Source organism: Aulonocara stuartgranti (assembly GCF_965226115.1).
Source record: "Aulonocara stuartgranti genome assembly, chromosome: 2".
In the NCBI taxonomy this organism is placed as follows: domain Eukaryota; kingdom Metazoa; phylum Chordata; class Actinopteri; order Cichliformes; family Cichlidae; genus Aulonocara; species Aulonocara stuartgranti.
In genome coordinates, this window is record NC_138940.1 from 29584828 (window position 1) to 29611366 (window position 26539).

A 26539-nucleotide genomic window follows, 5' to 3' on the forward strand; every position below is an offset into this window, starting at 1 on the left:
GGGAAGTAATCAGTAATTAGTGATTACTTTTTTCAAGTAACTTGACCAACACTGGTGGCCACCATTATTTTCCAACACTGCCTTAACTCTGTTGGGCACGGAGTTCACTAGAGCTTCACAGGCTGCCACTGGAATCCTCTTCCAGTCCTCCATGATGACATAATGGAGCTGGTGGATGTAAGAGACCTTGCGCTCCTCCACCTTCCATCTGAGGATGCTCAATTGGGTTTAAGTCTGTATGGTCTTTTTGGAGGCGTGTCGGGGTTGTTATCATGTTGGAATACTGTCCTGTGGCCCAGTTTCTGAAGAGAAGTGATCATGCTGTGCTTGAGTATGTCACAGTACATGTTGGCATTCATGATTACCTCAGTTAACTGTAGCTCCCAAGTGCGAGCAGCATTCATGCAGCCCCCAAACAATGACATCCCATCACCATACTTGACTGTAGGGAAGACACACTTGCCTTTGTACTCGTCACCTGGTTGCTGCCACACACGACTGACACCATCTGAACCAAATACATTTATCTTGGTCTCATCAGACCACAGGTAATCCACGTCCTTAGTCTGCTTGTCTTCAGCAAACTGATTGTGCGGTTTCTTGTGCATTATCTTTAAAATAGGCTTCTTTCTGGGATGACAGCCATTTGATGCAGTGTATGGCATATTGTCTGAGCACTGACAGGCTGACCCCCCCCCCCATGCATTCAACCTGCACTCATACATCCATTTTCGAAAGACAATCTCTGGATAATTCGCTGAGAATGTGCACTCAACTTTGTTGGTCAACCATGGTGAGGCCTGTCCTGAGTGGAACCTGTCCTACTAAACTGCTGTATGGTCTTGCCTACCTTGCTGCAGCTCAGTTTCAGGGTGTTGGTAATATTCTTATAGCCATCTTTATGTAGAGTAGCATTTTATTTTCCAGATCCTCAGAGAATTCTTTGCCATGATGTGCAATGTTGAACTTCCTGTGACCAAATTCAACATACCTGTTCCCCATTTGCATCTGAGACCTTGTAACACTAACGAGTCACCAGGAAGGGAAAACAGCTGATTGAAAATGTCTAAATTGTGCCCAATTAGGGGTGTACTCACTTTTATTGCCAGCGGTTGAGGCAATAACGGCTGCATGCTGAGGTATTTAGAGGCGACAGCAAATTTAATTCAGTTCAGCTCAATTCAATTTATACAGCACCAAATCACAACAACAATTGCCTCAGGGCACTTTATATTGTAAGGTCCTACAATAATACATACAGAGAAAAACCCAACAATCACATGACCCCCTATGAGCAAGCACTTTGGCAACAGTGGGAAAGAAAAACTCCCTTTTAATGGGAAGAAACCTCCAGCAGAGCTGTGCATCATCACTTTGTTGAACCAGGCTCAGAGCCCCCCCCTGAGCCTGGTTCAACAAAGTGATGATGCACAGCTCATCATCAGTGAGGTGGTGGTCTAGAGGAATTTGAGAAAAATGAATGACGGGGGTCTCTTACAAGTTAAAAAAAAAAAGAAAAAAAAATCATCAGGATGGGCAGACCGCACTTTCACTTTTCAGAAGACAAAATTGCTTCATTTTCTCCCAAGTTATATACATAACTGACAAATTGCTTATAACATTAAGCTATAATATAAAATATCTCTGACTTTCTTCCTTCAAAATTAAACCTTTGAATTATATTTAGCATATAGAGCCTCAACACAAGAGGTCAAAGTGCCCTTCACCCTCAGCGTTTCTGAGATCATATTCACAAGAACGGTACAGATGGAAACCACAGAATGACTCCGACTGTGTGGAGCCGTGAGAAAACTATATAATCTGAGCCAGTGATCTCCTGTTGGCAACATCTGATGAAGTCACCAACCGAGGAAGAGGAAGAGAAATACGCACGTGTTAACCCAAACCTGAGAAAGGCTGGGAGGAGGGAGGAGGAAAAAAAAAAAAAAAAAAAGCAGGCACGACAAGGAGAACAGATATAGAATTTATTTTCCAATATCCATTGCAAAGAATAAGAGGTGACACGGCTTGAAACAGATAATACAGAATTTATTTTCAACCAGAAGTAGGAAAATACATAGCTAGGTGTAAAGGAAACGAGCAGAACCTGTAGTCAAAGAAAAAAATAATATAAGAAACCAAAAATAATAAAAACTAGACCAAAGAGAATTGAGAGGACGGCTAAGGGGGTACAACGGAAAGCATTGTTTACCATTCAGTTTCATTTTAAAACAGTATGTGTTGATTTGAAAACAGCTGCCTTGATTTCTCATCTGGGTTAATGGACATTCTACAACATTGTGCAAGTGTTTTTGTCTTCTTCTTTTCTCCTTTTTTTTGCTGGTATTTCATGAATGGTAAACAATAGTTGGTCCAGTGCATAAACACAGTGACACAGATCAATATATGTACTCAGCTGACTACAGATAGACAATCCTGATCATTGAACAACTACCACTAAATTGGCAGGGAGAAGGAGATGAGTAAATATACAAGATGGATGATAGGAGGAAGAAAAAAAAAAAAATGCTGTTCAGGTAACCTGGAAGGGTAAAGATGGGAGTTTTAAAAATAATTAAACAATCACACTGAAAGATGAAATAGCTACATATTCCAGGTAAACATCTAAAGAAAATCTGAATGTGTGAATGTTTCTGGGTATTATTGCCAAGTTTTTAGGACCAAAAAAAAAAAAAAAAAAAAAAAAAAAAAGAAGAAGGGGATGCATCTGAAAAGAGCCGTCAGGTTGAGAACTCAAACTGAAAACGGGTGAATATGCGGTTCAGGAAAAGGACAAAAGTGCTTCGTTTTCCTTACAGCCCTACATTTCATGAAAACTATGAGCTGGATTTAATATAAAAAAAAATTAAAAAAAAAAAAAAACACCATAACAAAACCCTGAACTGGACTGGAGAACTGAACTACGAGCAGCTTTGGTGTGCACCCATGGGGAGAAGGTTAGAAGAAAGGGCAAGGTTAGAAGAAAAAAAAAAAAAAAAAAAAAAAATTTACAACTTAAAACCTCTTTACACCTAAAAATGAAACAATGTAAGGAAGAAAAAGGAAAAGCCAAAAAAGTGATTAGTCACTGGGGCTTACAGGTTGTCACAACTCAGCTTTGATTTGACAAGATTCAGTCCGACGCCATCTGTGGTTTAACGAGAAATGATGAAGAGGACGTTTTTGTCAATAGTAGCTAACTAGTTTGACAGATTTAACCACTGTGATGCACGAGAACAGAATGAGATTGACTAGTAGTACTCAAATCATCACAGTACCAGTCTAGCGGCACATCATTTTACACCTCTCACAAAATAATCGAAAGACACAGAAAGAAAAATAAAAAATAAAATGTTTTTTTGTACTGAACTGCAGCCACTAGAAGACAGCTCTGCTGCCCTAACCTACAAGCACTAGCACTCTCCTGCTAGTGCCATGCAAGATCCAAAATAAAGCTGAAATGTAAAATAATAAGAAGAAAAAATTAAAACTGCATATCCCTGCGCTCAAAGTCGTGCTGTTACCAATGATGCAGGGATTTGTTTTTCCTTTTACCCCCACCAGTAAGCTCTCCATCCTTCACTGTGGGAGGTATTATCCAGAACATTCAACTTCTGATCAACCCATCAAAGACTACGTCTCATGATTTCTACAGAGGATTTGGTTTGTGATGGGATGAGCCGAACGGGGAAAGAATTGAGTTTAAGTAAAAACAACGTAGCAAACATAACACCATCGTAGAATTCATGATTTACACATCAACAAACACAATTCAATCTGTTTAGAAAGGAAACATGAGATACATCTTTTATTCACACTTTACAAAAAAAAGAATATTAAAAAAAAAAGAAAAAAAAAAAGCTACCCCTTGAACAACTACAATACTAATGCCATTCAGGAAAGAAGAAAAAAAAAAAACATGCATTAAAAAAAAAATTAAAAAGAAAAAAGATGGGGACCAAATTTATTCTTCTTATTTAGGTGCTTCCCTCTCACTTTAAAACCTGAATTTCAATGCATTTAAAGTAATGAGATCTTTACTACAAATACAACAGGGAAGGGAGTGAGGGAAGCTGCATGTGACCCTACTAAGTGCTTCTCATCTGTATAAAAGCATGACTGTTTAAGTAGCCATCTTGCTTGTGACAGATTTAATTCATTTTTTAAAAAGATGTATCAAATTCATAAGCAACAGGTTAGCCCATCCTAAGTCTGCTGACCCTCATCCCTTGTTTATCCAATCGCAGAGAAAGGAGGACCTTCAACCCTTTCCAAATTATAGAGGGAGGGGCAGGTCCACAAATGGCACTATAGCTGCAGTAACAAGGGTAGGAAAACTATACAAAGTGGTTGAGCAAAGGGGATTAAAAGATGCAGCTTGTGTAAGATAGTCGAGAGGTTAAAGTCCAAGATGGGCAGTTTAGGGTGAGAGGTGTTAGGTTGATGGACAGGTTGATGGGAGGTTTAAATCTGTGGGAAAGCTAGGGGCTGTGCGTTTCTGGGGGCATGGAGCTGTGTAAAAAGAGAGCAAAACATGAGTGGATTTATAAAGACAGGAAACCCTACTCATGTTCCTAAGAAAAGGAGAAAGGGTTGGTAGTGAAAGCATACCTGATTACTAGAGAGCTTAATGAATAGCAAGGATATACACATCATCATAACATTGTCACAGCTCATAAAAAAAGGAAAATAAACATTAACAAAAACCAAAAAGGACATAAAATCTTCACAAATGTCTCAACAGTATTTAAAAATAAAAGGAGAAAAGGTTGTTCAGGCGTTCGTCGCATGTAAATAGTGCAAGACAACGTCAACTGCTACAGTGAGGCACAATGTACATATATGTGGGGTTTATATAGGTTTTGCCAGTTACATCACTATTGAGCAAGTTATAGAAATGAACAGATGTAACTCATACTTGCGCGTCCTTTTGTCAGAAGTGATGGCAGCGGTGTGGATCAATGGCTTTGTTAATGGGCAAGAAGCAACAGTTTACTCAGTGTCTATTTACATATCAGCAAATGCCAGCAAATCATTAAAAAAAACTGCAGCGAGAAAGGGGAAAAATATACTGATGCATTAATTACAGTTAATCTCAAGGAAGTGCAAAGTTGTGACAGCGAACGCCTTGAACAATCTCTTCTTACGTCTTTTGTACAAGCTGGTAATATCAATTCATCTCAACATTAACTGGATAAAAATTTAGCCTTAGTTTACAATACAATCTTTTTTTTCTGATCATAATTTACTGATCATAATTTACTCTTCGTACAAAAAACGCCAGAAAACAGGTCTTTTGTGGTTCATATACAATCATGTAAAGACTGAGTCTAGATTTCTATTCTGTACAAACACTTGTGAAAAAAAACCCACGGCTTTGTGTATGGAATTTATGGCTGGGGAAAGTCACTACTGGCCTCAGTGCTACAGATCTGCCTGCAAATTACATGTGGTGTGTGTGTGTGTGTGTGTGTGTGTGGGGGGGGGGGGGAGCTGGATGGCAACTCCTGACAGTGAGAGGAATGCTGGTTTTATTCCTGTGTATCGGCCATTACTCGCTGTCCCTGCCCTAAAAGCAATCAAGACAAATACTGGTAATAGCCCCCCGACTCCCCAATCGCTTTGCCCATCAGCCTAAATCCCCTCACCGCTTGGTCAAAAAAAACAAAACAAAAACAAAAAAGGTGACGCATGGGCCACATGAGCTCCTAAGCACAAGACTAACCTAACAGCTATACAGGCTGGGGTGAAATTGTCAGCAAACAGGATGGTAGCATCTATCAAATTTTCACATCGTGGCTTTTCAGCACTACACACCATCTGTGTGAAACATCAAATCTAAGCTCGGGATTCTTGTTTTCTAGGCATCTGTGGATTTTGGTAGCAGTACCAGGTCCAGGGTCAGAGGTGTAGACTATCTTGTAGCACCACGGGAGGCCATGACTACACAAAAGGCCTCAGCACCACAGTATGACAGCAGGAAATCTCACCTCATACGAGCTGCGCTACATCCGCCTCCTGGGATACTTAAACTACCAGCAAAAAGCTGCTCTAATCCCAACACATCTGCCTCAACAAATGTGTGTATCCTAGAAAACCAATCATGTAAGCTGGCTGCCCAAACTGTAGGGGATAACTAGCACAAGCAAAGGATGGAGTATTGAGACTGACAAGTCTGCTGTCTTTGCTGGTTTCAGGTTTATACAGGACAGACAGACATGCAGACCATCAGCCATGGAGCTCTTCAGTGGAAAGTCATTTCCTTCAGCCAAAATAAAAAAAAAAAGTATCCCCCCCTCACTCTTAAACCAAACAGTGCCCTAAGTGACAAATATGAATGAGCTACCATCCCTTCTCATTTTAAAAGACAGAAGCAAAGTGTGTAGGGTTGGTGGATCTTGAGAACAAAGGGGAGTCCAAAAACAAAATATGGTACACAAACAGGACTGAATTGAGCAGTTAAAAACAAAACAAACAAAAAAAAGAAAAATATAGAATATCTATAACATTATACGAAATCCCTGTCAGCCAGACCTCACTGTATGAATATTTTACAGGTTGTGTTTTTATGTCTTCCTCCTTCAGTTTGGTGGAGGGAAGAGCTGGTAGTGGGAGGAAGGAGGAGGGTTGAGAGGGAGAGGCTCCCCCTGGTGGTTAGGCAGGGTCTCACTACCTGCGTGTCGGCAGATGGAGCCCATTCACCTGGGGGGGCAGGTTGGGCAGGAGCAACTCCAGCTGAGCAAAGAGGGAGAAGTGGTCAGAGGGGATGTGTGGATGTGGGCAACCGCTGACATTGTTCTCTACAAGCCAGTGGTGGTCCAAAGGGCCCAAGATACCCAGCACGTTCAGGTGAGGCTTCGAGTAGAAAATATAGTCGATGACACCCTGAGAAGAGAAATAGAGAAGTGACTTTTGCATAGTTTTGTGTAAGAACAGACTGGTCCTCAATATCGTTTAAAAAACAAACAAAAACAAACAAACAACAAAACAAAAAAAACAAATACATTTAATATAAAAAACAAAACACCACATATGTGTAATTACCTTAAAATCGAAGGTGTAGTTGGTATAAGGCATCAGGCCGTTCTCATAGGCGGTCTTTAACTTGAAGCCATGGGTGATCCTGCCATTAGACGTGCTGTTCTTGCCATTGCAATTGAATTTGGTCAGACAGTCGCTGTAACGGAGCTCCTTGAAGTCCTTGTGTGTGCAGTCCACTCCACCAGTACTCAGGTACTCCACTACGCCTGAACAGAGAAGAACTGAACCATCAGCATTTAAAAACAAAAAAAACAGATGATGATGACGTCAACGACAACAACTTATCCCACTAAAATATTGTTAAAAATAAAACAGGTGGAACATGGACCATTTTTTATTAGTTAAGAAAAAATACACCGTTTGCAAAGGAATTTGTGAGACTCCATTATTATTTCAACTCAAATTTGACTATAGTAAAAAACTTATAGCAAAAATATATTGCACTACTGTATGCAGTGAGCAGGCTAACAATTCTGTTCACCACCACAAAAAGGCAAATACTGATGTAATTTATGTTTTTATGAATGCCAAACAATTATTTTCATCTATTTATCCAATTATAATCAAACCCATTCTCAATTGCAAGGCAAGAGAAAATTAGGCAAAACAAGGTTGTCAGCATCTTTAAAACATGCCAGATTTAACCATCCTTTACTCGCTTCACTGAGATATGTTCGGCAGCAACAACATTAATCAGCTGTTAACATAAACTCAGCACTTCACTGGAGGCACCTCAAACACTTTTTTCAAATTTATTTTAAAAAAATTTTTTAAATTGTATTTTATGAACAATCGGTGCACTCGAAGTAAAACATTTTCTTAAGAGCAGGTCGAGTACAGCCTACTTACCCGAGTCAGGCAAGGAGTTGAGGTCAGCGCACAGCACCAGTGGAATGGCATTAGTCTCGCCAGAAACAGAGGACAACTTGAGGCTGCGTGTGGCCTTATCCACTATGCTTTTCACCTCTGACAGGAACATCATGGTCTGGACCAGCTTGACATCAGAATACTCTGGGTCCCAGTGCATGTGAGCATTGGCTACAAGGAGCAGCTGCTTTTCCATGCCATGGAGAGACTTACCAGCTGAAATGAGTGGCAGAGAAAGAAGGGTGGGGTGGGGCATTTATTAACAGGCATGTTTAACAGGGCAAAGGGGTACTAAGAGCATTAGGACAAACTGAACACATTGCCCTTGGCATAATCATCACCAAAATCCTCTGCAATACCTCTCGAATAAAATTCAGCGAGAAGATGAATTTGTAGTACAAAGGGCTGATCTTAACTGTCTACTCACAGGAGAGCTCCATCATCTCTTTGCGGACCTCAAGCAGTACAGCTACCCCAATGTTATCCTTTGTCATCACCCTGTTCAGCATAGCCTCTGAGCCCTCGGAGTTAGCCATGGCCAGCTGGTTAAACTCCACTGTGTGCTTCTGCACTGCACTGAACCTAAAGGCAAACGGGGAAAAAGAACTACTTAAAGCACTTTCTAAGCAGAGATGAGCAGAAATAATAAATAGAAAAGTCATAATAAGTTGGAAATACAAAGTATTAAGAGGTCCATAGAAATCAAAACCTGACATATTTGGCATTTCTCACATTCAGGGTTATGACTTTGCTATTGTGGACCATATTTTGTGCGATACTGGCAGTCTTGCCTTGGGGGGTCCAGTTCAAAATGCACAGCTGAATAGAGCCTACCCACCAACATATTGTTTGCAATCAAACTAAAATAAAATTAAAAACAAAATCCATAAATATTGTATCGGTCTGAATGCTACAAAGAAATAAGAATACTTTTCCTCTGACTCCACACAAAACTGGATGGCTTTAGACTTGGGAACTAACTGAAAAGCGCTCAGCCTTGTTTGGGAACCCACGTTTCATAACTATGAGGATTCACACAAAAATTTAGGTCATTGTGAAAGCACAAGAGTGCAAGTGGTTAGAAGAACCAAGATGATGATCTGGATGTGAGAGCAGCCAAATATCAATTAGGTAAGGTTTCTCATTTCATGGTCCTGCTATCAGAAGCTTTTGATCACCTTACTAAAGGAGTTCAGATAAGATAAGATGACCTTTATTAGTCCCACAGGTGGGAAATTTGTTTTGTTACAGCAAAAGTGCAAAGTTATGTAGCAGAAATGAGAAAACACTGGAATGCAATAAAATAAAATACAATAGAATAAAATATAATACTATATACAATAGAATAAAATAGAATAATATATACAATAGAATAAAATAGAAATACTATATACAACTGAGTAGGAAAATACAAAAATACAACTTCGTGAGTAGAAGAATTGCACAAGAATTGCACATATAGCAGTCTTATTGCACATGTGTGGGTTTGTGTGTTTGACCTCAAACAGGACCTCAAACCTGAGAGGTTGGGGTTAAAATTATACATGAATGGTGTGTATTATATAATTATTTATTCTTTTAAACTTCACTGACTGTGTGCATTCTCTGGTAAATCACAACTTCTCTAAAAGAGACAACTGGAGGTGAGCAACAACTATTTGAATGCTAATAAAAGCTACATGTAAAGCTTTTCTTGTCTCTAGAACAGTTTTAACAAAATGTTAAAAGGTTTATCGTTTCAGTTTAACCGTTTGTTGCACATATTGTCTTTATGATGGAACTTTTTGACAGTGATAAAAACATTACTACTATTAGGTGCTATATGAATAAACCTTTTAGCTTTAACGCAAGCATTACTAAAGACAAACTACATTAACCACTAAAGAGTGAAACAAAACTATACATACCAAAAGAATAGTTTCACTTCAAGTTGAAAACAACAGTTAAACTTTAAGTTAAGCTAAAGCTAGATTAGCCTTTTTGGTAATTGCATTATACGGCTGATGGCATCACTGTCTGGAGACTACAATAAAAACTTAATAGACTTTCTCCTTTGAAGTGAAGTTAAACTGATAAGATATGCATAGCAATACTTAAGCATAGGTTACAGTGTCCCAGTGTAATAGACTGGATTTTGAGTGAAAGGTTTACAACATGATATTTCATTTCTTTCTGAGAACTACTGCATCCACTTTGTGGACACTAGAGACAACCCAAAAGGAACATCGGTCACTCAGACAACAGCAGTAGGTGACGTCAGGTTTAATTGAGATTGTTTTATCACTAAGCTAAGCACTGGCTAACAAGTATTAGTGAATATAGTGAAGCAGTTTCAATCTAATTCACCACAGGAACTCAAATCACTGCGAGCTATTCTTAAACCAAGAAATAGTTGCCACAGGACAAAAACTATAGACACATACTTTTCTGTCCTGTAAAAAATTGCACATCCATCCACGTGCTTTCGATCCGACTCAGACATAGTTCTGGCTCGTGACTTTGGACTGAAGAACCCGTCATATCCTTGCTCCTTCAGCTCTGGCAAGAAGAAATTGTAGTACTGCTCTGTCTCAACTTCCTGCAATTAACAGCAAAAAACAAGTTCCAGGGTGAACAGGAAAGGCTGTTATTCATGGAAGTACATCAGTTAACCCCCTCTAAATATAAGGCCATCTGGCTACATTAGCCATCTATTAACAGGATGGGTAAGAGACAGCGTGTGATAAAATAGCCATGACAATCTGCATAATATAATAACTAATGGTGATCTTTGGGGATGACACTGATGAATAGGAGAAACATCTTTGTGCAAGACATAATTTAAAGAGCTCCCAATTAACATTTCTTGGGGTATGTACACATTTGAAATGCAATACTATTCCCACCTTTTTATTCTTTTATATCTAAAATTTCCAAAACTCAGTTTGTATGTTTTATCGGGGTTTTTTTGGGGGGTTTCTTTCTTCTTCTTCTCACAAAAAAAAGTATAACATTTTAATTTGACGCAGACTAGAGTTTACATATTAAAGTCTTTTCTGTTTTAAAATCTGGTTTTGAGCTTACACATTTTTACAAATGTAAAAACTAAATTACAACATTAATAATAAAACTGAAAGTGATACCAGAAGATTCAGGTTCAAGGAAAGTAAGACAATAATTTAACCTACATGTCCATTGAATAAGTATCATCTGAAAACATCACAAATCTCTGATTATTAGAACTGGTAGTCAATTCAGTATGGATGATCATGCACTAAATTAAATGGGCCAGGCTTGGAAGAGATTCGCAGAAACCAATACAAGTCTCTCCAGCTTGTATAGTTTTGCCTTTTAGCCGACATGACCCCTCCCAAGAATAGCTGCTACATCCATAACAAAACAGTGCAAAACTAGTTTTGCTTCACTCAGTATATGTGCTTGTCTTTACCCCTCAGCGGTCCTAAGGGCTGACAGATTGCAAAGCAAATAAAAACCCATCTAGTGGTGTCTTTATAATGAACAGGTGGCGTCTGAGCTAACGTGGTGCATTTAAAAAAAATAAAAAATAAATTAAAATAAAATGGATAACAAACAAATGGATAAAAACATAATGGATTAGGCCTCTAACAAACACAAAGATCACTAGTTCCAATAGAAGCACCTGAATATTTAGCTGCAAACAAAGGTCTAATCTAAGCACTCAACCACAAAAGAAAAGTTTGCAATTTGTTGACACTGTCCATTAGACTGAACACATCACAATTTTCAAAACTGTCAACTGAACATAGTACTCTAACAAGAGTGTTAGCATAACAGTTTAAATGTGATATTGTTAAAATAATGAGTGACAGAATTTTGTGTTTGTGTGTGGTCATGAGAAAATTTTAGACCAATTTCTTGGATCCATTTGATAGAAAACAAAATGGAAACAATTAAGAGCCAGTGAAAGAAACTATGACATCTCTCACCTGCAAGCTGATGATGTCTGCATTGCAGCCCATGATCTCCTGCATTATGGATTTTTTCCTGTACTCCCAGTTTAGAGCCCAAGTGGGACAATAGCCATATAGCTGACGTGTGGCATACTTATCACACAGCACATTGTAGCACATCACAGAGAACAATGCTGAGGAGACAAACAGGAGAAAAACAAACAAAAACATCTTAACTGTGCACACAGTTACAATTAAAAATTCATTAAAAATTCATTAAAAACAAAACAAAAAAAAAAAACAACAAAAAGATCCACAAATCTGCAGTTGCTTGTAACAGTAAAAGAAAATAAAAATGCTGAGTAAATCTCATCATTACGGAAAGCACCAAAATCAACTACCAATACTTCTTCAAACCAGGAATCAGATCAGCCGTTCTTTTTGACTCATTTGTTTTGCTTTGCTTCAGCAACCGAAACAATGCTTATACACTAGACTAAACACAAGTGGCAGAGCTTCTGCTCTAGAAAGAGGGGCGACACTAAATTTCACACCAAACAGATTATAAATTTGTGCACCTTTCAGATCATAGGAAACATTCAGCATGTTTGTGTCAAACTGGGCATTTTCTTGATGATCAGATACATGCGAATGGCAGTCAGTTTATGTGGGTGCAAGCTGGATCCATACTAAACTACATCAAACTTTGGTTTGCAAACTTTGTACTTTACATAACTGTAGCTTCCAGACTTGATGTCATAGTTTACAAATCCACTACCAAATGTTGTAACCTGATGACGCAGTCTTCTCTGGACTGTATACTACTATGAGGACACTTGTGCGCAGTGTACATCTTTAACAGGTCTGTGCTGTCTAAATGAGTTGCAGTCTGAACCGCTCTTTTAGGATCTACCAAATATTTGTGGTTTAAAGCCACAGTGCTCAACTGATCACTGCATTGCATACCATCCTGAAACTCACAACCACACAAGACAAAAACCATACAGGTACTTCTGTTCAAAGTCATGTTGTGTGTATTTTGTTCTTACCCGAGGGCCGTGCTCGATCAGTTTCCTGGAGTGTAATCCACGACCGGGGTGGGGGTTGTTCTGTTGGCACTGAGTTTAATGGAAAATGGTTTAGCATAGGTATCAACATATTGTCAAACAGGGATTTATTTAAAGAAAACAAACAAACAAAAAAACCACACACACTACATGATCTGTTGAGCCTGCTTACTGATTTACCTTTTCAGTAAAAATGACAACATATGCTGAAACTTCTCACAAAAGCAAGAGAGAGAACACTCACTGCGCTTTATAGCCCCCGCCAGATTGTCTAACAAGTAGCTCAGCAGCCTCCGCGTGCCATCAGGTTCCTGGTAGAGGCTCAGAATTTCTTGTGCAAGTGGGTTTCCTGTTGAAGGAAAAGCAAATCAGGCTAAATCATCAGTGTTTCCCCTACCCGAGACCTCCTGGGCCCCCAACTAAACATAGGAGGAAAAAAATAAATAAAAAATGTAGACAGAAAAAAAGAAAAGAAAAAAGGATACATTTATTTTGTACATGTCATTACCAATGAGCATTTGTTCACTTCCGCTTGAGTCTGAACTGTACACGTGTTTAACCATGTACTTCACTGAAATTGTACAACCCCTAACCACCCACCCACACGAGGGAATCAGGATAATGTTACTGAAGTGGAACACTTGTTAGGTTACTGTACATGCAATGAAATGTTGCCAACAGCAGTTACTCTGTCTAAAACAACAGCATGTATGACCCTATTTCAAGTTTGTCTTTAATAACAGAAGAAAATGATAACATAAACATCAGTTGCCACCACTGCCAATTCACCCTCTACTGTTGCTGCATCCTTAGAGAAATAAAAATACACCTTATAATATGGAGGGATTTCCAGTCCAGAATGGCTACAAAAACATTGAAGAGCCACTCACCTTTCAACCCCAGTGTTTGTAACTGAAAGAGTTTCCCCAATTCAAATGGCAGAACCCGCAACTGGTTGTTATTTAAAAGCAGTTCCCTGTGGAGGGCAGATGGGAAGTGGATCATTAGAAACTAAACTTCTAAGATTAAAAATAAATACATAAAACTCTTTGTCTTTCAAAAACATTTTCCGAAAGTCGTCATTTAAAAATACAAGCATTACTTGACAGTGTTAAAATGATTATGAATGCAGCCTTTTAAATTAAAGTGAGACATTTCAACAGATGGGACAAGAGTGACAACAGTGGTAAATTTTTTTTTTTTTTTTTTTAAATTAAAGTAAGGTATGAAGAAAATAGTCCTATATAACCCAATTTAGGATACAGGTTTATCACTTACCTGAGAGACACCATGTTGCCGAGCTCTGCCGGCAGGCTCCTGATCTTATTGGATGAGAGATCCAGGTACACCAGGTTGTGTAGTTTGGCAATGTCTGGCGGGATGCGTGACAGTGAGTTGTCACTGAGGTGCAGGGCAGTGAGGTGGGTCAGAGACCACAGGGCTGTGCTGAGACTCCTTACTCTGCCTGTGGCGAAAATGGGGAAAAGGCCAAACAGGACAATAAGTCCAAGAATCCAACGCCATTTTCACAAAGATAAATGTGAAAGAAAACTGTTCCCCATTGATATGAATAAGTCAAAACAGGTGAGCTGATTTCACAGTGGAAAAACAAAAAAAACAAACATGTTTGCAATATTTCTCTTTGATAGTGAGGATTTAGTAATTGCTTGTGTGCAGCTGTGCAAAGCAATGGAAAAAAATATGTGAGAGGAAAATAAATTTAAAAACCCCCAAATGATTTATCTACACAAGCAGAAGATACTCACCACTGATTTCCAGCTCAGCCCAGTATGACTTCTTCCCATTTGCTGCCTCCTCACTGGACATAATTGTGTACATCCGCCTGGGATCCGGCGGGTCATATTTTTCCTTGGGCATTCCTATAACACTAGAGAAATAATTTATATTTTAATTCACCAACAACTAAAAGTATACTAAAAATGAAGTTCAAGCTCATAAATGTAGCCTGAAATAATCCAAAGTAAGTTTGAAGTGATGTGTCTCGCTCATCAGGTTAGCCCAGGTGACTGTAGCGACCACCAAGATGTGATTAAAGTCATAAGTTTCCGTTTACTGATTATAAAGCAATGAGTTTCCTTCATATGGAGCTGTTAAAATGTCAACAACTCCCTATAAAGACCGTGATTTCGCTTGAGTTACATAATTTAACAGCGTAAAATAATTACAACTGTAGAGCCATATTTTCCACGCCAACTTGAAAAACTAGGCTCTTAACAGTGTGAAGCTTTAATTTGTGCAATAATTAAACCACATTTGTAAAAATTAGGTTAGCACATTTTTCCTCTCAGTGACGCTAACTGATTAGTCTAGCTTAACCTAATTAGGCAGCTATCGAACTACACATAACAGACGCTAGTTAACAAACTAGCTCGCTTGCTAACTAGCACGACGGAAAACAGACAAACAAAATTTACCAGTTAGCCGACGCTAACGCCCTTTTCAAGTGGGTAAATGGATAATACACTAAATAATATTAAAAGATACCATGCAGTCTCGCTTTATATAATACCAAAGCACTGAGTTGCGCATAAACACTAGGCCACGCAACAACGCATTAGTTAGCTGTCATTAGCTAGCTTCCACTAGCAAGAAGCACTATCACGGAGATAAACAGAGAGGAACCCAATGCACACAAAGCGACAAAGCTGGACTTGAAAGCAATTTTGAGCTATTTAGCTTAGCTTGTGTTAGCTTATTGGCTAAAAGCTAACATCCTAATTATGTGAAGCTGACCACTTCCTATTAAATAAGTGTTATTTCGGAAAATTACGGCAGCACTTCTAACATTCCGCATAAGATTTTGGTCAATTGGGTGAAAATGGGTGAGTTAAAACAGAAAGGATTCAATTTTTACCTGCAAGAGCATACCAAATCGCGAGGACGACTGCGTGTTCTCTTTTGTTTTCTAGCTACTTCTCACCCGTTTCCGCTGCTGTATCATGGCGACTGTAAGGATTTTTTTTCCTGTGCCGATAACGGCGCCTGATCTTATTGGTCAGCGTGTGGAAGGTCCAACCAGCTGTTGAACCACAATAAATATCAAGTGAGGAATGATGGACTTTGAGATGGAGCGACAAAATGCCATTATTCACTTTACTGTGGCTTATCTAGAAATCATGCTCAATCAAGCACAATGATTATCACGTATTGTGTACTCTATCGGCATAATGATGTAATGCTTGCATCTGTGTGGAAGTAAATTACACACAATGACAAAACTTTTCATAGAAAAAGGCAATATAATTTATTGAGAAAAGTGAGTTCTTCAATTAGTTTGACTTAATTAGGCCAAACAAAGAGGGCCACATTTTTATACAAAAAAATAAAATAAAAATAAAGGTCACCAACATGTAGCCACACATCTGAAAGCACATTGATTTGCTCTCCTGATATGTAGACTGTAGTATTGATATTTTAACCTTATATATATATATATATATATATATATATATATATATATATATATAGTTTATTAGTTTACCTACAAAATGAGCACCAATATGAAACGTGAAACACAGACTCTTTTATTTAACACTGACAGACATCTAGGAGATGATCCTGTAGATAAGTTAAGGACTCTTCCACATGGAGAGGTAAAGCTTGGTCGAGGTCAGCCTGAGATCTGGACAGAAAGGCTTCAACGGCTTCCTGAACGGCAGGTCGTGATACCCTGTCATCAGGCTTATAGACTGACATGCCAACTCTGCCTCTGGGCTCTGTTAATGAGTTGCAGAGATAGCCTGTGGATAACAGATAACGTAAATTAGGAGGACACACAAACAAACATTGTAGAGTTAGACAGTTGATTGACTTATTGTTACAGTGGAGGATGTGGTACACTGGGTACAAAAAAGTGACTGTAACCTATGTTTTAGAGGCATTCACCAGGAAATGCAATGACAGTGATTTAAAAAAAAACATCACAGGGCAATAATGCCACAAACAACAGTGCAAACAAGACTCCTGTCAGCAGGAAATGTGCAAGCTCATCCAATAGGCACATATTGCAATTTTTAATCTATTTATTTACCTGCCTCTATAATTTGCTAAATACTGAAAAAGCTGATAACGCTGTGTACAACAAACATTTATTGTATCAATGCAAAATTGCCCTCATTGTCGCCATCAACAATCATCTTGTCTTCAATATTATATACTTCATAGGAGACCATTTATCTACCACAGCTGCAGATACTGCGAAGCAATTTCCAGCTGTTTACCAAAATCTCACCTTTCATTGCTTTGTTATAGCTGAGCAGCAACATCCAGAGGAGATGCACCAACTCCTCCCACTTGAGCCACTTTTCAGTGCCATCCTAGAGATTACAGACATTAATCAGTGGCATTGAATCATCGTTTATGGTCACTTGTTTTGTTTTGTTTTATTTCTCTCAAAAAAATTAAATAGAACAAGAAACAAGAATCACAAATTTGTGACTTGAAAACATCAACAAGAAGCTGTCTGCGTCTCTAAAGTGAAGATCACGATGATATAAATCATTCCCATAGTATACTCAATTACAGGCTCACAATTATGTTTATTTTGAGGCTTTATTAATATACAGATGTTAACAGTAGCTGATGCTTTTTTCATTGTCCAATAATAGAATTTGGAAAAAACATGCAAATGAGGACACAGCACACTTTATTTGGTTGTATTAAATGCAGTATACTGGTACACAAAAAGTAGGCCTGAATTAAAGACTTGGTCATGTTAGCCACATTAGCCATGCACTGTTCTGTGGGAACACTACTATTGAGATAATGATGGCAGACTGTGAGGCAACTAGATTTAGCTGGCTAAATGTTGTTTAATCCTAAGCCAAAGCTGCCACTATAAATAAGAAACACAAGTCTAGTGTTTCAGGCAGTGTATCAACAGTTTCCTTTCAAGAGAAGACAACATAACGTTGCAAACTTTGGGAAAATCTACACAAGGTAAATAGCACACACTAAAGAACAGTGGAAACCCCTCCCCCAAAAACATATTCTGGGAACTAAAGTACTGTAAAGAAGTTGGCCAATGACATAAAAATGAAGATAACAATCAGGAACGTAATATTCACCATAGGGTCTGGTGCTACAGTGCAGTGTTTTAGAAAGTGAAGCAGCAGACTGAGCGACATGGGCAGTGAGATTTTCACTGGGCATGCATAGTCCAGCAGATGTTCCAACAGCTTACATCTCAGCAGCTTACTCTGTAGGCTCTCCAACAACAACATCCTGGGAGTCAAAAACAGATCAGTCAAAGGCAGCTTGAAAAACTGGTGGGAAAAAAGGGTCAACCTTGCTATTAGAATAAATATATGTTTGCTTATATAATTTACTTAATTGATGTACTTACAAGATTTAAATATATTTCCATTAAAGCAATGCAATGAAAACACAATTATTTATTTTTCCATACAAACAGCCCTTTATTTAGTTTAAGTGAGGAGTTTCTATAATACAGACAGGTAAATTTTGTTTGTGATGATATTACCACTCATTACCACAAACAAGCAATATTTGGGCTGCAAAGGCAAGTACCCAGCAACATAGGCAAAGTAATAGGATAGGACAACAGGAAGTACTGTTGAGCCTACAGTGGAAAAACGCCAAAAAAAAAAAAAGCCTGGAGACTTTTCAAATAAGGATTATAATGTTTTTAAAAAAGTGCCCTACAGGGAGGATAACTACAGAAATACTTAAAAAAAGAAAAATTGATTTCTGGCTTCTTGTATTTACACTTTCCACTTCACATTTTAGTAAGCTCCTTTTCTGTTTTGCTAAGAGTTCAAATGATTCAAGGTAAAAATGTAAAAATGTTCGCGTAAAAATTAAAAATAAAGTACTCATCATTCCATAAATTCTGATAGAAAATGGAATGAAAAACATTTACAGACTACTGAGCAAAAATAACGTGATTTAGTCTAGTAGATTTTTCCCTACACCATTAAATATTCTGAACACACGTCTCCTCCTCACCTGTGAGCTCGTAGGGGCACGTTACTGATGAGCATATGGAAGAGCTCTTGGGACAGCTTGGCAGAGGTTAGAGCAGGAGAACAATCCACCTCCAGAGCCAGAGAAAGCATCCTTTGCAAGCAAGACACCATTCTGTAGGAGACAGAGACATACACTTTAAAAAGCAGACAGAAATTGGAATTGTTAAAACCTTTCATAGTTTTAGCTCTGTATGCCAACACAGCAGATTTTAAATCAAACAGTCGAGATGCATTTTCAGTCCTGACTTTAAGGGGTTGAAAAAATAAATAAAATACATAAACTGTAGTCCTGGAAAATTACAGCTGAGAATATAAACTTCAAATGCATATATAATGTTTTGTTACAAATTTTTTGTGGTGGTGTAAAAAGCCAAAATCACACCACTAAATCACTGTCTAAACATTTCTATAGCTAACTGTGACATACATGCAAATCAGTTGTTTATTCTGCTCAAACTACCACTTCTTTATTTAAGAACAATTTATTCTAATTCACCTCATATATTCTCTTTCTTGGGTCGTTTCTCTACCCTTTCCATGCTCTGTTGATTTCATAATGGCAGAAAACAGCCATTTGATGACCTCCCTGTAAAAAAAAAAAAAATAAAAAATAAAAAAAAAGATATCAAAAATGACTTTAAATATGATACTTATAAAGAAAATGGCAAAATAATTAAAACAATCTGGTTTGTCACTGGGTGTATGTGATAATTATTTGTTGTCAATTGTATGAGTATTATACTTGATGAAAGATGTCATCATTAAAACTGTGAATGACCATTTGTGTCAACTAAACCTGAGTATTTTTGTTTGTTTTTGTATAAATGACGGTAGGTTAAAAATGAAAAAAAAAACACCTCTCTTCTTAACAAAACATTTGCTTCCATACTGTTAAAACAAACCCAGCAGAATATCTTCACAGAAGAAAGTTTTACCCAGGCCTCCATCATAAACTCGCCAAGTAAGGGTATCCAACCTCAATGATATACAATCAAACTCAAGTGCTTATGTCCAAAGTTACCCATGTTTATAATACAGGTTGGCTATCATGCTCACCTAACCCGGGGAAACTGCTGATCACACGACAATGTTGCCTTTGCTATCGAATGGTGCAAGGAGGATGTAGAGCATTTGGCCCGAAAGTCGTCCTCCAAAGTCTGCACAATGTACTCCAGGAACATGCGCACCACATCACACCGATGCCTTTGTGTGTGCTCCTAAGGAGGCAAAAGGTTAGCAAGTAGGGAAATGATATTGGGCTGCAAATGTCTGCATTTTAGAGCAGATTGAAAACAAAAACAGCCTGACAAACAAGGTGAAACAAGCAAGCAAACTCAAAATGTTTGACTAGTAATGGGACTGCAAATGTTTTTCACCATTGCAACTAAATTATTTTCAATATGCTCTTGTTCATAGAGTTTTTGGATAAACTTCGTAAATCAGTACCTCATCGGTCATGACTGAGGTCAGTAACTCCCAATCCCACGGAACTGTGTTTTTATCAACCATGTGGTGCCTGCAATCACACAACATTCTTAGTCTAAGACATTCAAAGACCAAAAAGCAAGTGACAATTTGTAAGATATAGACTATGCAATTTAAACATACTCATCAAACTCATATTGCTACAGTCTCTTTACCTTTGTGACCTCATCAGGAGCTTAAAAGCCTGCACGCAGAGGTGATGAGGAGACTGTAGGTCGAGCAGAATGCCGTGGAGTAGGTGTGAGGTGATATCTCTGGGGGGATAGTAACCAGGCTGTAGTAGGTCAGACAAAAGCTGCAAAGTACCTTCTGGATAGTTCTCGTCAATCGTACTGTAAACCAGACTCAGACTCTGGCGACATAGCACCTCGGGAGTTACAAAATCTTCATCATCCTCTTCAAACTATGGAAAGAAAATGCACTTGCTTCAGCATTTGATCAGTTAATGAGGGTACCAGGAAATACAAATATAGATATCTGGGCAGCAGTCTCTCACCATTGCTTTTTGAGATGTTCCAGCTAGTAATTTCCTGAGTGTAGATGGGCACACAAAATGTCTATCCTCTCTACTGACCGCCCTGCAGTCCATGGTCTCTTCATTCATGTCTTCTCCATCACTTTCATCTTCCCATGGGAAAGACCCTGGACTGTAAAGTCCAAGATCTCCCTTGTACGTCTCAGTCTCCAACTGCCATTCAGGCGTATCTTCAGCTGATTCGGATCTAGGAGATGACTCAGCAGGGCTCTTTCGACTATGAGATATAGGACTTGTATTGGAGGGAGGGTCAGGCTCAAAAGGCTCAGAAGAGTTTGATGCAGTAGTAGAAGAGAAGGGGGATGAGTTACCAGAGCTGCAGGGTTGTCTAGATTTTTCTGGTTCGTCTAATTTTGGCTGATTCAGGTCAGAACAGGGGGATTCCATTTGAGCTTCGTCCTGTGATGACGATGCCAAATCTATGGATGTAATAGGTAGAGCTGAACTAACTCCATCGCTCGGACCATCGTGTATGTCCTGTGATGAAGATGCCAAATCTATGGATGTAATGGGTAGAGCTGAACTAACTCCATCGCTCGGACCGTCGTGTATGCTATGCTCTTTTGAACTTGCAACAGAGTTTTCTCCCACTGAGCGAGGAGAATCTGCAGGGCTATGTAGGTGCTGTGGTTCATCATCTTGTACCTGTGTGTTTGTACATTCCTCACTGTTGTTTTCTTGTCCATCCTTAGGAGGAGACACATCAAACAAAGGCCCAACGTTAGAAACGTTTGGAGTCGTAGTTGTACTTAAATTACTATTGCAACAAGGTGCTTCACCATGACTGTTCAGAGACATTTGAGTACAATCTTTGGTCACATAGACAGAACACTTTGAGGTTTTCAGTTCTGCAACATGTGTTTCTAGAAAAGGCAATCGTTTCAACTTTACAGCTGGTGTGTTAGGACAGGGGGCTGCTTTATTGTCTTTTTTTGGATGTTGTGTTTCAGGTATTTGAGGATTTAGACGTCTCTGCTTTGGTTTTGGGTCACCACAGTCCTGCTGTGGAGCACAAACAACGGAGTCCATCAAAGGCGTTTTTTGGTTATTAAAATCTTGACTTTGTGAGATGTGATTTAAATTTGTATTTGTGTTTTTTGATTGACAGTCATCTGGTGGTAAATTCTCTGTCTCCTGCTCTGTTTCATTTTCAGTCAAGTCTACTAATGCTGTGCCAGTGCCATTTTGCCTTCTCCGTAGCTCTGGAAGAGTCCATCTTGGATCTGTGAGGTCAATATAATTCTAAAAAAAAAAAAGGAAAAGATAATTATTAAAAAATTAATATTAAATCAAATATAACCTTTGATTGGGTTTTTTTTTTTTCATTTCTGAAAGAAATAGGGGGAAGAAGGAAAATCATCCTTACCTTACTTCTAAAAGATTATTTAGCTTTTGTAACTATGTACCACTTTATCTTATTATAACAGGTCTTATTAATATTGAATTATTCCTGAAGAAAACTACAGAAATTACAAGAAAACTTGCTCAGAGAATTTAGGATACACTGAAGGTGGTCATACCAAATAGTGTCTGTAATTATTCAGACTTTATTTTACCTGACTTACCTTTAAGCTTTCTCACCAGTCCCTCAACATAAGCTTAAAAAATACTCTCTCCATTTAATTACATATTCATCTTCTGTGAGCTTCAGTTACAGTTATAATAGTAATATTTCAAATGCATAATATCTAACCACCTCCACAAATGTCAGCCAATGGTTTTGGTAGCGGTTTCAATCAACTCCATCAAAGGCAAGAAAAGTTTAACTGGTGACTTCCAGTCACCAGCAGTTTATTTAGCTGTTGTGAAGTCTCTGAATGCCACTGACAATCTATGGTCTCTGGTTATCAACTTGCTGCTTGTCAGTTTGTGTGTGGTTGCACCTCCCCTAATCAGTTATCAGGATCTGCCCAAGTACTGACTAACCAAACTGATTACCATCTGCAACTAAATCTTCAGTTTTCTTTCTTCTTGCTATGTCAAATGCTTTAGAAAAATTGATCAACAATCCAATGCAACACTCCTTGACTAGAGATGCGATCATATAATTTACTGACTCTTATGATGCTGTCAAGGTACTACACTATATTGCCAAAAGTATTCACTTGTCTGCCCTCACACATATGAACCTGAGTGGTGGTCCTTTCTTAATCCATAGAGTTTATTATGATGTTGGTTAACCGCTTGCAGCTATAACAGCTTCAACTCTTCCGGGAAAAATTTTCCAGGAAGTTTTATAAGTGTGTTTATAGCCATTTTTGATTATTCTCCACAACTACATTTGTGAGGTCAGACACTGAAGTTGGACAAGAAGGCCTGGCTCAAACTCTCCACTCTTATTTCCCCCAAAGGTGTTCTATCAGGTTGAGGTCAGGACTCTGTGCAGTCAAGTTCTTCCACACCAAACTAACTCATCCATGTCTTTATGGTCCTTGCTTTGTGCACTGGTGCACAGTCATGTTGGAACAGGAAGGGGCCATCCCCAAACCTTTCCCACAAAATTAGGAATATGAAATTGTTCAAAATTATTTGGTATGCTGAAGAATTAAGAATACTTTGCACTGGAACTAAGAGACCGAGCCAAAGTCCTGATAATCCCCCCTCCCCCAACCTTTACACTTGGCAAAATACAGTCAGACAAGTACATAACACGTCTCCACGGCTGTACAGTCCAGTGGTGGCATGCTTTACAACACTGCATCCAGTGCTTTGCATTGAGCTTGGTGATTTTTTTAAGGCTTGGACAAAGCTGCTCAGCCATGGAAACCTATTCCATGAAGCTCCCTTTGCACTGTTCTTGAGCTAATTGTCTAAACTGACTGCAGAAAGTTGGTGATCTCTGCCCACTACACACCTCAGCATCCGCTGACCGCTCTGCAATTTTACGTGGTCTACCACTTCCTGGCTGAGTTGTTGTCATTCCCAATCATTTCCACTTTGTTATAATACCACTAACAGTTGACTGTGGAATATTTAGTAGCAAGGAAATTTCACAAATGGACATGTTGCACAGGTGGCATCCTATCACAGCACCACGCTGGAATTCAGATAGCTCCTGAGAGAGACCTATTCTTTCACCAGTGTTTGTACAAAAAGTCTGCATGCCATGCTTGATTTTATACACCTGTGGCCATGGAAGTGACTGAAACACCCGAATTCAATTATTTGGATCCGTAAGTGAATTCTTTTGCCAATGTTGTGTATCTCCCGGTCAAAACCCACCGGAAATAGTAGTGCAACTGAAAAGCTATGGAGTTTTCTTTTGCAATTTTTATAGATAAAAGAACTAATGCTTTATTTACGTTTGCTTTAATGGCTGATATACACAATGTCTGTATTGCTGGTTAATTGGTTAAACTTAAAACCCAAATAATTATACTTTATGGAAGGACAGCATGTACAGTTCAAGAAGAAGGTACAGAGTTGTTGTAATTGGTCTCACAGTTCTTTTGGAGGTGGCTCTCCCTTTAATATCTGGATGTATAAGACTATGTATAAGACCAAGCCACAGAATAGCGAGCAATTTGAGTCAAAAAGACACTCCTATCAGGTTATCTTATCCTTCCCCATGGGCAGTTTCTCATTTGACTAGCAAATGCTCGCCTGGTATAACATAACAAAGAGCTCCTTTACATAAAATATACAACAAAGATTTTGGTAGACACATTTTACTACGCAATTTAATCCGCATTAATGTTAACTATCATTCCCAGTTTCATGCACTATGAAAAAATTAAAACTATTTAGCAGCGCATTTACAGTACAGTAGTACAGTAGCAATACATTTATAAACAATAAAGACATACAGCACATACTAATGACACCATTTAAACATAAATGCTTGTTTGAGCAACAAAATTATTTTACAATAACAAAGTTATAAACAAAGCGCCAAATAACTTATTTACCTTTAAGCTAGGTTATAGCGTCTTTCACCAGTAATGTCGCTACATTTGACTTGTGCTGCTACTTGACCGCAGAGCGTTAATAAGCAGGCCGTATCTTTTAACTTTTGTTTGTTTTTTCTCTATCCAGGTGACGAGCAACAGTCTGAGAATACCTACTGAAATGTACCCTAGTTTCTACAGCAACCGAGTTTCAGTCCGCTTACCGGTGGGAGGGCGAGCTTCACGGCATCGACTTCAACCCGCACAGCGGAGAGAGGCATCGGGTCAGGCTTGGCAGTGAATGTACAGTAGGACCCGACGATCTCCACGTCGGAGTCGTCTGAGCTGAGACTGATCACATCATCCATTTCTCTTCAGTCATTCAAATTCAGCAGCCAATGCACAAAAGCATCACCTAAAGCAGACCCGTGACGGCCAGGGCAGTCCTAAACAGCCATGAGCTTCCGCCGTAGATGTCTAATTCCAATCATGTTTTGTAGAAAACACAAAATAATGCTTCCAATGAGGCGTGCAACCTTCGGCATTTCCTTGTTCAGATCGTAGATTACATGCGTCGTGTTCGGCAGGTGGGTTAAAACGTGGGTGTATCGCTACAATTCCTGGGTTGCTGTGAATTAACTACATAGAAGCTAGACGCCAAATTTGAAATCCAAACGCTTAAAATTTATTGATAATTGCAATGCAACATGAAGTTTATGAACGCTTCCTGTTTTTTCTCCCCATAGCTTTTCTTCTATGACTGTGGCGGGTCACAACAAGCGCCATACTTGAAATGATCTCCACCTGCTGTACTGGAGTGCAACCTGCCAGCGCAGATTCTGCCTGTCCTCAAAGAAAATTAAGGACAGACAGAGATACTAAAGACAGACGAACACATCCAAAATACACCTTAATTCCTAAAGTGTGACTGGTTACAGCCAAAGGCAACGGAAACGAGAGGCCACACGTGTCTTTGGACTATCCACCTCACACGATCTTTTTCTAATTTATATTTAAATTACACTTTAAATGTGTTTTCCTCCTCGCCTCATAATGACTATCGATGCTAAATTTTAAACTAATGATCTATTTAGAATATATAAATAGCTTGTCTTACATCAATAAATAAATGATTAATTCTTAATTAGTGGTTCAGAGTGCACATTGAGTATATTTTCTAGGATGTACTACATTTTTTTTTAAAATTTATTTATTTATTTATTTATTTTTTTTTTTTTTTCGCCTGTCCCATTTGGTTCTTTAGCCATCAGAATTGTTGTCTGAAGACCAACAAGGATACCCAATGGATTTACTTTGCCAAATGGATCATCGTGGCATTGCCGTATTGGTCCATTTGGTCGATCTTTGTTTTTATTATTTATTATATTTTATTTTCAGATGTTACAGACGGGACAGACATGAGTGAGAGATAGGAAAGGGAGAAAGAAAGAGGAAGGAAAGGAAAAACAGAAGGGGAGAGGGACAGTGAGAAAGGGGGGGAGAAAAAAAATAAAAATCTCCTGGATCACCTGTTGAGAGAAGAATAGAAAACAAGCAAAAAAAGACAAAAAAAAAAAGAAACAAAGCAACATACTAAACACAACACCATCGCATTAATCTAGCTAAGTGTAAACAGCAGTAAATACTAAATATTCAATGTTGTTGTGCAGCACGCAGGACAGATGTGCTTCGAAGTAGCAGCCAAGAAAGGTGTAATTTGGGTCTACGAGCAGTGAAC

At 38.6% G+C, this 26539-nt stretch overlaps 2 protein-coding genes across 5 annotated transcripts; both read right to left on the reverse strand.

The window, feature by feature from the left end:
• Nucleotides 1-1971: 1971 nt before the first annotated feature.
• cnot6a (CCR4-NOT transcription complex, subunit 6a) lies at nt 1972-15871 on the reverse strand. Its single transcript, XM_082504911.1, has 12 exons — nt 15762-15871; nt 14653-14774; nt 14165-14351; nt 13777-13862; nt 13131-13235; nt 12869-12937; nt 11856-12013; nt 10332-10486; nt 8336-8490; nt 7891-8124; nt 7045-7247; nt 1972-6885 (listed from the first exon to the last, which is right to left on the reverse strand). The coding sequence occupies exons 2-12, from the start codon at nt 14762-14764 to the stop codon at nt 6670-6672; spliced, it is 1680 nt and encodes a 559-aa protein (XP_082361037.1). The 5' UTR covers nt 14765-14774; nt 15762-15871; the 3' UTR covers nt 1972-6669.
• Nucleotides 15872-16126: 255 nt separating this feature from the next.
• On the reverse strand, nt 16127-25853 carry simc1 (SUMO interacting motifs containing 1). 4 transcript variants are annotated; one of them, XM_082544933.1, is made up of 11 exons: nt 25026-25138; nt 22104-22156; nt 20876-21601; nt 20535-20782; nt 20341-20410; nt 19951-20111; nt 19391-19480; nt 18875-19006; nt 17974-18130; nt 17139-17223; nt 16127-16647 (listed from the first exon to the last, which is right to left on the reverse strand). In XM_082544933.1, exons 2-11 carry the CDS (start codon nt 22128-22130, stop codon nt 16436-16438), a joined length of 1908 nt encoding a protein of 635 aa, XP_082401059.1. In that variant the 5' UTR covers nt 22131-22156; nt 25026-25138; the 3' UTR covers nt 16127-16435. The 4 variants fall into 4 exon arrangements, with proteins under 4 accessions (XP_082401059.1, XP_082401060.1, XP_082401058.1 ...); XM_082544934.1 differs by lacking the exon at nt 25026-25138 and adding an exon at nt 24823-25015; XM_082544932.1 differs by lacking the exon at nt 22104-22156 and having other exon boundaries at nt 25026-25853.
• Nucleotides 25854-26539: the final 686 nt, after the last annotated feature.